We start from the raw sequence: 14,454 nt of genomic DNA, 5'->3' as shown, positions 1-14,454 counted from the left end.
ATTTAACAGCCAAGGCAGGGGCAGACAGAACAGACTTATAGACAGACAGAGCAAGGCAACATCAGACAGGGACAGACAGAACAGACTTACAGACAGACAGAGCAAGGCAACATCAGACAGGGACAGACAGAACAGACTTACAGACAGACAGAGCAAGGCAACATCAGACAGGGGCAGACAGAACAGACTTACAGACAGACAGAGCAAGGCAACATCAGACAGGGGCAGACAGAACAGACTTACAGACAGACAGAGCAAGGCAACATCAGACAGGGGCAGACAGAACAGACTTACAGACAGACAGAGCAAGGCAACATCAGACAGGGGCAGACAGAACCAGGGAGACAAGGCAGGGGCAGACAGAACAGACTTACAGACAGACAGAGCAAGGCAACATCAGACAGGGGCAGACAGAACAGACTTACAGACAGACAGAGCAAGGCAACATCAGACAGACAAACAGAACCAGGGAGACAAGGCAGGGACAGACTTACAGACAGACAGAGCAAGGCAACATCAGACAGGGGCAGACAGAACCAGGGAGACAAGGCAGGGGCAGACAGAACAGACTTACAGACAGACAGAGCAAGGCAACATCAGACAGGGGCAGACAGAACCAGGGAGACAAGGCAGGGGCAGACAGAACAGACTTACAGACAGACAGAGCAAGGCAACATCAGACAGGGACAGACAGAACAGACTTACAGACAGACAGAGCAAGGCAACATCAGACAGACAAACAGAACCAGGAGACAAGGCGGGGCCAGACAGAGCCAGGGAGACAAGGCGGGGCCAGACAGAGCCAGGGAGACAAGGCGGGGCCAGACAGAGCCAGGGAGACAAGGCGGGGCCAGACAGAGCCAGGGAGACAAGGCGGGGCCAGACAGAGCCAGGGTGACATGGTGGGGACAGAGAGACAGACAGATAGACAGAGCCAGGGAGACAAGGCAGGGTGACATGGTGGGGACAGAGAGACAGACAGACTGACCCAGGGAGACATGGTGGGGACAGAGAGACAGACAGACAGACAGACAGACAGACAGACAGACAGACAGACAGACAGACAGACAGACAGACAGACAGACAGACAGAGCCAGGGAGACATGGTGGGGACAGACAGACAGACAGCCCTCTCAACCCTGAAGGACGGGAACTAAGTGTGGGGCCATGCTCGCTCGATGTGACAAGCAGGCCCTTTAACACAGAGGCTGAGACACAGTAGATAATGAGATCTGAAGAGGTCTGGACTAACTGGGGAGAAGAGAAGAGAGGGGATAGTCAAGACAGGCAAAAGAAAGAATGACAGTCTTATGAGTCCTTGCTTGTAGTTGGACCAATAGAGAGACAGTCTTTAAGAGTCCTTGAGGCAGTCTCAAGTGACTGAGTGAAACTTTAAGTGTCCTTGCTGTGTGTAGTTGGGGGGGAGAGAGAGAGGTAGAGGTGTTTTAAATCCTCTTTAGCTGTTCCATTTGCTCTGGAGTGTCTGTGGCCAGACGGAGAGAGGGAGAGGTGTCTGTGACCAGGGAGAGAGAGAGTGTCTGTGACCCGGGGGGAGAGAGGGAGAGGTGTCCGTAACCACAGGGACTGACAGGAGCTTGTGTGTGGTCTGAGGAGTCAGCGCCGGTCTGAGAGGGGCTGGTCTGTAGAGAGGAGACTCCTTCCTCTGGCTCTGCTCTCTATTATAGAGGATTACCCAATACAGAAACATCTCTCTGTTACAGGGGATTACCCTGAGAGAAACGGCTCTCTGTTATACAACTTCTGTCCAGAGACTGAAAATTGACTGTACAGAGACAGAAGGAGAACTTTGAACACAAAAGAGACTGAGATACAGCATCGAACCAGAGGATGCAGAGGATGCTTGCTGCCGGTGTTGGAATGATGCTGGTGTTGGTGAGGTTGAACTTGGGAATGCCAAACAAGGTTCAAGATGATCCCAGCTCTCTCAGGGTAAGTGTCCGGTGTCTATGCACTTCATTTCTGTATGGCTTCAATGTCCAGACCAGGCACTGTTTCATCTGCAACTCATGTTCTGCTCAGGCTCTTATTCTGTGGATTAAATGCACGAGTCATCGTCATCAAGAAGCTATGTATTAATAACCAGTATGTCATCAAATGGGGACACATGTCTCCCACTGGAGGCACCAGGTTTGAGTCCATCTTTGTGTTCTTATGAACTGAATCAACTCTCCTTACAACTCACCATGTGAGCTAATAAAACTAGCGCTGACCAGTTGGCAGGGGGCGTAGAGACACACACACACACACCACCTGTGAGCTGTCCATGAAGATCAGCGCTGACATGGTCTAATGAGCAGTGTGTGTGTGTGTGTGTGTGTGTGTGCCTCTTATGTAAACGGTGCAAATGTATTGGAAGTGCAAATGCATGCAAGATCTCACTGACCTGGAAAGAGGAGCGTTTGAACTTCCTAAATTATCAATCACTTCTCTCTCTCTCTCTTGCTCTTCTTCGCTCTCTCCTCTCTCTTGTTCGCTGTCTGTCTCCCCCCCTCACTCAATCTCCCGATATCTCTCCCTTGGGGCCCTGCTTTCCCCTGGGTCTAAATTGCAGAAGAGGGAAAAGAAAACTCCTTGTCTGTCTTGTTTACGAGGAAGCAGCCAGCTACACCACCCTAACGTCACAATCCTCACATAGAGGAAGCAGCCAGCTACACCCTAACGTCACAATCCTCACATAGAGGAAGCAGCCAGCTACACCCTAACGTCACAATCCTCACATAGAGGAAGCAGCCAGCTACACCCTAACGTCACAATCCTCACATAGAGGAAGCAGCCAGCTACACCCTAACGTCACAATCCTCACATAGAGGAAGCAGCCAGCTACACCCTAACGTCACAATCCTCACATAGAGGAAGCAGCCAGCTACACCCTAACGTCACAATCCTCACATAGAGGAAGCAGCCAGCTACACCCTAACGTCACAATCCTCACATAGAGGAAGCAGCCAGCTACACCCTAACGTCACAATCCTCACATAGAGGAAGCAGCCAGCTACACCCTAACGTCACAATCCTCACATAGAGGAAGCAGCCAGCTACACCCTAACGTCACAATCCTCACATAGAGGAAGCAGCCAGCTACACCCTAACGTCACAATCCTCACATAGAGGAAGCAGCCAGCTACACCCTAACGTCACAATCCTCACATAGAGGAAGCAGCCAGCTACACCCTAACGTCACAATCCTCACATAGAGGAAGCAGCCAGCTACACCCTAACGTCACAATCCTCACATAGAGGAAGCAGCCAGCTACACCCTAACGTCACAATCCTCACATAGAGGAAGCAGCCAGCTACACCCTAACGTCACAATCCTCACATAGAGGAAGCAGCCAGCTACACCCTAACGTCACAATCCTCACATAGAGGAAGCAGCCAGCTACACCCTAACAACACAATCCTCACATAGAGGAAGCAGCCAGCTACAAACCTAACGACACAATCCTCACATAGAGGAAGCAGCCAGCTACAAACCTAACGTCACAATCCTCACATAGAGGAAGCAGCCAGCTACACCCTAACGTCACAATCCTCACATAGAGGAAGCAGCCAGCTACACCCTAACGTCACAATCCTCACATAGAGGAAGCAGCCAGCTACACCCTAACGTCACAATCCTCACATAGAGGAAGCAGCCAGCTACATCCCTAACGTCACAATCCTCACATAGAGGAAGCAGCCAGCTACACCCTAACGTCACAATCCTCACATAGAGGAAGCAGCCAGCTACACCCTAACGTCACAATCCTCACATAGAGGAAGCAGCCAGCTACACCCTAACGTCACAATCCTCACATAGAGGAAGCAGCCAGCTACACCCTAACGTCACAATCCTCACATAGAGGAAGCAGCCAGCTACACCCTAACGTCACAATCCTCACATAGAGGAAGCAGCCAGCTACACCCTAACGTCACAATCCTCACATAGAGGAAGCAGCCAGCTACACCCTAACAACACAATCCTCACATAGAGGAAGCAGCCAGCTACACCCTAACAACACAATCCTCACATAGAGGAAGCAGCCAGCTACACCCTAACAACACAATCCTCACATAGAGGAAGCAGCCAGCTACACCCTAACGTCACAATCCTCACATAGAGGAAGCAGCCAGCTACACCCTAACGTCACAATCCTCACATAGAGGAAGCAGCCAGCTACACCCTAACGTCACAATCCTCACATAGAGGAAGCAGCCAGCTACACCCTAACGTCACAATCCTCACATAGAGGAAGCAGCCAGCTACACCCTAACGTCACAATCCTCACATAGAGGAAGCAGCCAGCTACACCCTAACGTCACAATCCTCACATAGAGGAAGCAGCCAGCTACACCCTAACGTCACAATCCTCACATAGAGGAAGCAGCCAGCTACACCCTAACGACACAATCCTCACATAGAGGAAGCAGCCAGCTACACCCTAACAACACAATCCTCACATAGAGGAAGCAGCCAGCTACACCCTAACAACACAATCCTCACATAGAGGAAGCAGCCAGCTACACCCTAACGTCACAATCCTCACATAGAGGAAGCAGCCAGCTACACCCTAACGTCACAATCCTCACATAGAGGAAGCAGCCAGCTACACCCTAACAACACAATCCTCACATAGAGGAAGCAGCCAGCTACACCCTAACAACACAATCCTCACATAGAGGAAGCAGCCAGCTACACCCTAACAACACAATCCTCACATAGAGGAAGCAGCCAGCTACACCCTAACGTCACAATCCTCACATATTGAACAGATCAGGGGCGGCTCATGTCGTTACAACGACTGGAAGAAATGAAAGCAAACTGTTTCTGTTTGACATGTTTCATATTGCATGACAGTCCTTTTCCTCAGCCTCGCCTCTGACCCGGCCCCTTTTCCTCAGCCTCGCCTCTGACCCGGCCCCTTTTCCTCAGCCTCGCCTCTGACCCGGCCCCTTTTCCTCAGCCTCGCCTCTGACCCGGCCCCTTTTCCTCAGCCTCGCCTCTGACCCGGCCCCTCTCCTCTCTGTTGTTTATTCAACTCTCCATCTGTTCTGTGGGTTTCCTTTCCCGTCTCATAAATGAATGGAAGTCCCTTATTCCCTCGTTATTTGTCTTTCTCAACAAATCCGACCGCACCCTTTTTATATTGTAAATGTTTAAAAGGTTATTATGATTTTGAACTTTTACAATTGGCAACAATAGACTATTTAAATTGCAACATTTTGTTGTTAAATTGACATTTACACCAACACAGTCATAATGTAATGTCTTAGTTTTTTGGGGGTAATAGTGTGCAGAGAGTGAATGTAGAGTAAATATGATTTGAACACTATAAGTGGAGGCAGAGAAGAAGCCACAGCTCCATAGGACTCAGCTGTAATACCAGACCGGTCTCCTCCAATGTGTTTGGAGTTGTACACATGACTGTTCCCTTTCTCCATGTTGGCCTGCAGGGCACTGAGAGAGATCACACAACACACCTTTATCAATTATTGTGCTCAGATTTTCTGACCTGCTTCTTATCTGCAGTAACACAGTATACTAGTTAGTGATCTACCTGCTTATTATCTGCAGTAACACAGTATATTAGTTAGTGATCTACCTGTTTATTATCTGCAGTAACACAGTATACTAGTTAGTGATCTACCTGCTTATTATCTGCAGTAACACAGTATATTAGTTAGTGATCTACCTGCTTGTTATCTGCAGTAACACAGTATATTAGTTAGTGATCTACCTGCTTGTTATCTGCAGTAACACAGTATATTAGTTAGTGATCTACTTGCTTGTTATCTGCAGTAGTACTGTATATTTGTTAGTTTGTGGCCTACCTGCTAGTTATCTGCACTAGCATGTGCAGCAGCAGTTGTAAGCTTGTCTCTGTGGGAAACAGTAGCTAGGTCTCCTAATATTCTGTGTCTCTCCTCCATCCTCTGCTCCATGGGAAGGAGGAGGCTTGTCTTCTCATAGCTCCTAGAGCTCCTCAACAGGTGGACCCTGGGAACTCCTGCCCCCACTACCCCTTAATGTCACCCCAGCCAACTCCACATTCACAGCTGTTATGTTGTCTATGGGCTGATGCCAGGGATCTACTGTGCATTTGGGGTACAATGGGCATCCTCTCATCCCAGCTATGAACAGTCATGGGAATGAGAAGAAGTAATGATTACACACGTAGTACTACAATACTGTAGTACTATAAAACTGTAGTACTATTATACTGTAGTACTATAATACTGTAGTTCTACAATATTGTAGTACTATAATACTACAATACTGCAGTACTATAATACTTTAGTGCTATTATACTGTAGTACTATAATACTGTAGTTCTACAATATTGTAGTACTATAATACTGTAGTGCTACAATACTGTGGTGCTATAATACTGTAATGCTATAATACTACATTACCGCAGTACTATAATACTACAATACTGTAGTACTATAATACCACAATACTGCAGAACTATAATACTACAATACTGTAGTACTATAATACTACAATAATGAAGTACTATACTACTGTAGTGCTATAATGCTGTAGTGCTACAATACTGTGGTACAATAATACTGTAGTACTATAATACTACAAATCCATAGTACTATAATACTGTACTACTATAATACTACACTACCTTAGTACTATAATACTGTAGTACTATACTATGTAGTGCTATAATACTGTAGTACTTTAATACTACAATACAGTGGTACTATAATACTGTAGTGATATAATACTATAATACACAGAAGCACTGATTGTTTTTGTATCTGTTGTGATCTAAATGATGATAGTCTTAAATCCCAGGACAGCTGTTAATGGTCTGTGGGACCTGGCGTTGGGCAATAATAGCACAGTCAGAGGTGGATGTGAGTGTGAGGAATCAGACTGACTTGCATGTATCATCAGCTCAGTCCAGTCCTTGTAAACCGGCCTCAATGGCATCTAAAGTTAATCCTGACTTGGATGTAAGAGTGCTGCCCTCTTGTGGTGAGACTGTTGACTCTCACAAACCAACTAACAATATTTTACCAGCGTGTTGGAGCTTATTTTCTATCCTGTCTTTAAAACAACACACATCATTAAATGTTTTGTGTCCTCCTCCTCTGCTCCCTGCAGGTGATCAACCAGGAGAAGTGGGAGAGGGATGTGCGTTCGGCCTCCAGTCTGGACGAGCTGCTCATGCTGACAGATTTCCCTGACTGGAAGCTGTGGAAGTGTGGTCTAAAACTCAAACACCTGGAGACGTCTCCCTCATCCTCTTCCTCTCAGCAGCCCAACCACCGTTCCTCCTCCTCCTCCTCCTCCACTGGATCTGGGTCACACCGCTCCACGCGCTACGCTGTAGCATCCTACAGCCTGGAGATACTCAAAGGTATGTGGGTTCGAAACCTGGGTCCGCTCTCTAAGCTAAAGCTTTGGTATTGTTTGTTGAGCTATGCTGCTGGCTCATACAGCCTCGGGATACTCAAAGGTATGTGGGTTCGAAACCTGGGTCTCCTCAAAACTGTGTTGGCTCTCTAAGCTAAAGCTTTGGTATTGTTTGTTGAGCTATGCTGCTGGCTCATACAGCCTCGGGATACTCAAAGGTATGTGGGTTCGAAACCTGGGTCTCCTCAAAACTGTGTTGGCTCTCTAAGCTAAAGCTTTGGTATTGTTTGTTGAGCTATGCTGCTGGCTCATACAGCCTCGGGATACTCAAAGGTATGTGGGTTCGAAACCTGGGTCTCCTCAAAACTGTGTTGGCTCTCTAAGCTAAAGCTTTGGTATTGTTTGTTGAGCTATGCTGCTGGCTCATACAGCCTCGGGATACTCAAAGGTATGTGGGTTCGAAACCTGGGTCTCCTCAAAACTGTGTTGGCTCTCTAAGCTAAAGCTTTGGTATTGTTTGTTGAGCTATGCTGCTGGCTCATACAGCCTCGGGATACTCAAAGGTATGTGGGTTCGAAACCTGGGTCTCCTCAAAACTGTGTTGGCTCTCTAAGCTAAAGCTTTGGTATTGTTTGTTGAGCTATGCTGCTGGCTCATACAGCCTCGGGATACTCAAAGGTATGTGGGTTCGAAACCTGGGTCTCCTCAAAACTGTGTTGGCTCTCTAAGCTAAAGCTTTGGTATTGTTTGTTGAGCTATGCTGCTGGCTCATACAGTCTCGGGATACTCAAAGGTATGTGGGTTCGATATCTGCGTCTACTGTGCACTTGCTGAATGTGTTAGACCTCTGAGCTAAAGGCTGGGCATTATTCACTGTTCTCCCTGGAGATAGTCATAAAGGATGAGACAGACGGGTTTGAACCCTGGGTCTTCTCGAGACTGTGTTAAGCAAAAGCCAAGACATTAATTCCAGGTTGCTAATGCATGTTTTGTGGTTAGAATGTGAGTGTACCCAGACGGTAGCCAAAGCATGTCTCTATGGTTGCTATTAGTTTTGTTCTGTGTGTAACTGGGGCGGCAGGGTAGCCTAGTGGTTAGAGCGGTGAACTAGTAACCGGAAGGTTGCAAGTTCAAACCCCCGAGCTGACAAGGTACAAATCTGTTGTTCTGTCCCTGAACAGGCAGTTAACCCACTGTTCCTAGGCTGTCATTGAAAATAAGAATTTGTTCTTAACTGACTTGCCTAGTTAAATAAAGGTTTTAAAAAAAAAACTGTTGATGTTGTGTGTATGTGATCAATAGCCATAGATGATGAGTGGCAGAAGACCCAGTGCACGCCCAGAGAGACGTGTGTAGACGTGGCAAAGGAACTGGGCACCACGACCTCCATGTTCTTCAAGCCCCCCTGCGTGTCCGTCTTCAGGTGCAACGGATGCTGCAACAAAGAGGGTGTATCGTGCAGAAACACAAGTACTGCCTATGTTAATAAAACAGTGAGCATTTCCTCTTTAAATATCTGTTAGAAGGTGTATTACAAATAAAACGCATTATTAATATTATTCTTAATAAATGGCAATAATTTCTGGCAGGGGTCGGCAAAGGGCAACAGGCAGCCCGCGGGCCCAAAGTTGTTAGTAAATAAATATCATTTTTTTTAAATATGATTTTAGTTTTTGGTCTAAAAAATACCTTTAATCACCAGGAATTCACCAGGAATTCAGCTAAAAATGTGTTTAATTTAGTAAATCTGTTCCCAAGTATTCCTACTAATTAAAAAAAAGATATTTAATCATGTCTCAATGTAATCAATGTATGAAATGATGTCTATTTTCAAATACAACCTCTTTTTGGATGTTTGCGGTGTACATATGATTGTAACTACGTTCCGGCCCCCTGACCATCCGCTCCAACAAACATCACCCCGCGGCTATAGTTCCGGCCCCTGACCATCCGCTCCAACAAACATCACCCCGTGGCTATAGTTCCGGCCCCCTGACCATCCGCTCCAACAAACATCACCCCGTGGCTATAGTTCCGGCCCCCTGACCATCCGCTCCAACAAACATCACCCCGCGGCTATAGTTCCGGCCCCTGACCATCCGCTCCAACAAACATCACCCCGCGGCTATAGTTCCGGCCCCCTGACCATCCGCTCCAACAAACATCACCCCGCGGCTATAGTTCCGGCCCCCTGACCATCCGCTCCAACAAACATCACCCCGCGCGGCTATAGTTCCGGCCCCCTGACCATCCGCTCCAACAAACATCACCCCGTGGCTATAGTTCCGGCCCCCTGACCATCCGCTCCAACAAACATCACCCCGTGGCTATAGTTCCGGCCCCCTGACCATCCGCTCCAACAAACATCACCCCGTGGCTATAGTTCCCGCCCCCTGACCATCCGCTCCAACAAACATCACCCCGTGGCTATAGTTCCGGCCCCTGACCATCCGCTCCAACAAGCATCACCCCGTGGCTAAGTTCAAACAAACATCACCCCGTGGCTATAGTTCCGGCCCCCTGACCATCCGCTCCAACAAACATCACCCCGCGGCTATAGTTCCGCCCCCTGACCATCCGCTCCAACAAGCATCACCCCGCGGCTATAGTTCCGGCCCCTGACCATCCGCTCCAACAAACATCACCCCGCGGCTATAGTTCCGGCCCCTGACCATCCGCTCCAACAAGCATCACCCGCGGCTATAGTTGGGGACCCCTGATTTATGTTTTAAGACAATTGTGATTATGATAAGTGCTCCTAAATTACAAGGATTTTGGAGAATGTGAATATATACAGAACGTACAGACTACATAATGTACACTATGCACATCATTGGGCCATCAATGAGTCAAATAAAATACATCTCTCTGTACAAAGTGGATCTCTGACTCCAGAACCGGACTAATGTGATCTGACACGTTCCGTCCTGCAGCTGCTGAGTGTGATACCGTTCAAATACGGACCTGAGCCGGTGTTGATAAAGGTAGCCAATCACACAGAGTGTAAGTGTATGGAACCACCCCTGATCCGACGGCAAGCCCATATACGCTCTCACAGGAGGAACGGGTGAGTCCAGATGTACAGATACACACACACACACACACACACACCTCGCTAGTCGTACCCTTTAGCACTAACCAGGCTGTGTGTTTGGTGCAGGTGCTCTCCGATGCGTCAGTTCTCTAAATCAGAGGACTCCAGGCGTCTGTGTGCCAGTGGGTTGATCTGGGACTGCATGGCCGACCGTTGTGTGTCCTACCCCTCCACTGAACAACCAGGTTAGTCTACCACTGGGTCCTACCCCTCCACTAAACAACCAGGTTAGTCTACCACTGTGTCCTACCCTCCACTAAACAACCAGGTTAGTCTACCACTGTATCCTACCCCTCCACTGAACAACCAGGTTAGTCTACCACTGTATCCTACCTCTCCACTGAACAACCAGGTTAGTCTACCACTGTGTCCTACCCCTCCACTAAACAACCAGGTTAGTCTACCACTGTATCCTACCCTCCACTGAACAACCAGGTTAGTCTACCACTGTATCCTACCTCTCCACTGAACAACCAGGTTAGTCTACCACTGTGTCCTACCCCTCCACTAAACAACCAGGTTAGTCTACCACTGTGTCCTACCCCTCCACTAAACAACCAGGTTAGTCTACCACTGGTAGATGTATCAACTATCCAGCCCAGTAGATGCACTAGATTTAGCTGGTATGCAGCACCGGGTTTGGGCAGTGTTTGCACTTTTGGGGACCATTCAAATCAAATCAAATTTATTTATATAGCCCTTCGTACATCAGCTGATATCTCAAAGTGCTGTACAGAAACCCAGCCTAAAACCCCAAACAGCAAGCAATGCAGGTGTAGAAGCACGGTGGCTAGGAAAACTCCCTAGAAAGGCCAAAACCTAGGAAGAAACCTAGAGAGGAACCAGGCTATGTGGGGTGGCCAGTCCTCTTCTGGCTGTGCCGGGTGGAGATTATAACAGAACATGGCCAAGATGTTCAAATGTTCATAAATGACCAGCATGGTCGTATAATAATAAGGCAGAACAGTTGAAACTGGAGCAGCAGCACGGTCAGGTGGACTGGGGACAGCAAGGAGTCATCATGTCAGGTAGTCCTGGGGCATGGTCCTAGGGCTCAGGTCCTCCGAGAGAGAGAAAGGAAGAGAGAATTAGAGAGAGCATATGTGGGGTGGCCAGTCCTCTTCTGGCTGTGCCGGGTGGAGATTATAACAGAACATGGCCAAGATGTTCAAATGTTCATAAATGACCAGCATGGTCGAATAATAATAAGGCAGAACAGTTGAAACTGGAGCAGCAGCACGGCCAGGTGGACTGGGGACAGCAAGGAGTCATCATGTCAGGTAGTCCTGGGGCATGGTCCTAGGGCTCAGGTCCTCTGAGAGAGAGAGAGAGAGAGAAAGAGAGAATTAGAGAACGCACACTTAGATTCACACAGGACACCGAATAGGACAGGAGAAGTACTCCAGATATAACAAACTGACCCTAGCCCCCCGACACATTAACTACTGAAGCATAAATACTGGAGGCTGAGACAGGAGGGGATGCTAAATCAGGGTGTTATTCAGGATATTACATAGCCTCTGTAGGAAGTGGTTATTCTGATGTTTTGTTCTCGCTCCATTTTCCCCGGTCTGGTCCCTGTAGTAATATTAAGTCATTCCTATGTTTTCTCTCTGTTTGTTCCAGACTTCTCTCCCAATATGAGAACGGTGGACTGTGACATAGATGTTGACAGGTGTGACTGTGTCCCAGACCGCACTACACTGTCCCCACAGCCCACCCTAACCCAGGACCCAGACCATCCTACCCTGCATGTCACCTGAACCATACTGCCTGTGCTAACAACAAACAGCACTTCAACCATGCCTCTTGCAGGTAGAGTGCAACTTGAGACACACCCATTTCGACTAGTTAGTTTGATCGTTTTGATAGTAGTTATTTGATAAATGTATCAGCTGATGTTCAAGGTCTGAATGAATCAGTCCCTGATGTACATCAGAAATGTTTGGGTCCTCAGAGACCGTGGTTGAACAGCCATGTTACAACATGTAATAACACCTTTTCATTCTTTTGATCCGCAGATGCCAGTGATACTAAGAAGAATATAACCTTTGACATCTGCTTGGCTTTGAAGTTTGGAAGCAGTGAAAAAGTTCATAATTTATTTATATCGCTATTTATATATCTAACTTCAAATAAAATAGTTTATCTTTCTAACCTACATACATACATGACGCTTTACATGTTTTATTTACATATGTCAATTATTAGTATTTATATGCACTGAACATGTATTTTACGCTAAAGAACAATATTTTTGTAATAATTGCTTCCAACATTTTGTAAATATAATCGAAGTTTGTCCTTTTGGTGTCTATCCTTCATATTTATAATTAAAGTTTTAACCGTTTTGTTCAAAGTTCTCTCACCTTGTAAAGTATAGGTCGCGACCAGACCTGTTAACGGTGGGTCGCGACGCGTTAGAGCGAATGTATCATTATTTAATGAATTACTGGAATTGATTTGGCCAAGTACAAATGGTCTGTGTTCATTGCGCTCTCTGCTAAGCAGCTGTGTCAGTTCGGCAGCTGCGCGACTGAGAGGGAGAAGCCTGTGTGCTTCGCGGTTTACCGGATCTTTTTTTTCCGGCAGTTTTAATTGAAGATCACTCCGCGACCAACACGACGCAGCGCTGTAGTTCCGCAGCAGGTGATGCGCGTCAGCCAATTAGTTGGTATTCTCACTCGCCAGCTGTCATCAAATGTAGTCAAGCTAGCCATAAATTCTGACAGCTCAATCGTCATTAAACTCAAATACAGCGATACGTTTCTTTCTCTTGGTTTCATACCAACTTTGAGAAATAACGAGGAGCGCACACAATGTATTTTGTCCAGGGAAGTGCTTAGTAATGAGACACTCACATTAAAATAACACATCCTGACCAAACATCCACAGCATGATGGTAAACCCAGGGAGGTCTTTCAGAGCAGGGCTGAATGCTTCAGGAAACATCGCTTCGACAGTGGAAAAGTAAGTTAACTAGCTTGTTGTCATTTTATAACAGGTAAGCAGAAATAAGGGAGTACAATCTCTCAAAGTAGCAACTTAGATGTGAGTTTCCCTTTCAAACAATTCCATTGTACACAGCTATTAACGTTAGTTAGATTGCTAATATTAGCCAAAGCAAGCAAGCTGGCTAGCTACTGTGCTACCCTTTTAAGTTACAGTACTGTATATTTTGAATATAAAATGATCGGGCCTACTGTACGACTTAATGTAGAAATTATTGTTGAAAACAACAAGTCTAGGTTGGAACTGTTGCTGTTAAAATACAAGTAATCATTTTTTATTCTGAACTGGAATAAAATGATTGATGCTTTTTTAGGCAAACCCACACACAGTTCTGGGTTGCTCATCTACAGCAGGAAGCAGTCTCCTGCCTGACTGAGAAAGCAGTAGATGTTCTGGTCCAGTTTGGCACCACATACTGATGTGAGTCAGGGTTCTTATCTCTGGCGTACTTAAAAAACAAGTACAGAAACAGACTACATGCTGAGCATGACCTCAGGGTTGCACTGTTAAAAACTGAACCCAGAATAGAAATGCTTGTTGAAAGCATCAACCAGCCACACACCTCTCATTAGGACTGTGTGTGTTTTCTGCTCTACATCTGTGTGATGTGATCAGCTTATTCCAGTTCAGAATGAAAATTATTTATTATATTTTAACAGCAACAGTTCCAACCTAGACAGATGAGTACAGAGTATTCGGAAAGTATTCAGACCCCTTCCCTTTTCCCACATTTTGTTAAGTTACAGCCTTATTCTAAAATTGATTAAATAAATAAAAATCCTCATCAATCTATACCCAATACCCTATAATGACAAAGCAAAAGCAGGTTTTTGCAAAGGTATAAAAAAAACCCAATGGAAATACCTTATTTGCATAAATATTCAGGCCCTTTGCGATGAGACTTGAAATTGAGCTTACAGGCATCCTGTTTCCATTGATCATCCTTGAGATGTTTCTACAACTTGATTGGAGT

At 46.5% G+C, this 14,454-nt stretch overlaps 1 protein-coding gene across 1 annotated transcript; it reads left to right on the top strand.

The window, feature by feature from the left end:
- The first annotated feature begins 1,011 nt into the window (after nucleotides 1-1,011).
- On the top strand, nucleotides 1,012-12,638 carry LOC112248091 (vascular endothelial growth factor D-like). The gene is made up of 7 exons (XM_042313608.1): nucleotides 1,012-1,950; nucleotides 7,124-7,379; nucleotides 8,678-8,868; nucleotides 10,309-10,442; nucleotides 10,536-10,654; nucleotides 12,096-12,284; nucleotides 12,491-12,638. The coding sequence occupies exons 1-6, from the start codon at nucleotides 1,849-1,851 to the stop codon at nucleotides 12,230-12,232; spliced, it is 939 nt and encodes a 312-aa protein (XP_042169542.1). The 5' UTR covers nucleotides 1,012-1,848; the 3' UTR covers nucleotides 12,233-12,284; nucleotides 12,491-12,638.
- Nucleotides 12,639-14,454: the final 1,816 nt, after the last annotated feature.

This window comes from Oncorhynchus tshawytscha, unplaced genomic scaffold, assembly GCF_018296145.1.
Source record: "Oncorhynchus tshawytscha isolate Ot180627B unplaced genomic scaffold, Otsh_v2.0 Un_contig_5503_pilon_pilon, whole genome shotgun sequence".
In the NCBI taxonomy this organism is placed as follows: domain Eukaryota; kingdom Metazoa; phylum Chordata; class Actinopteri; order Salmoniformes; family Salmonidae; genus Oncorhynchus; species Oncorhynchus tshawytscha.
This window is presented reverse-complemented; position numbering and strand designations above follow the sequence as displayed.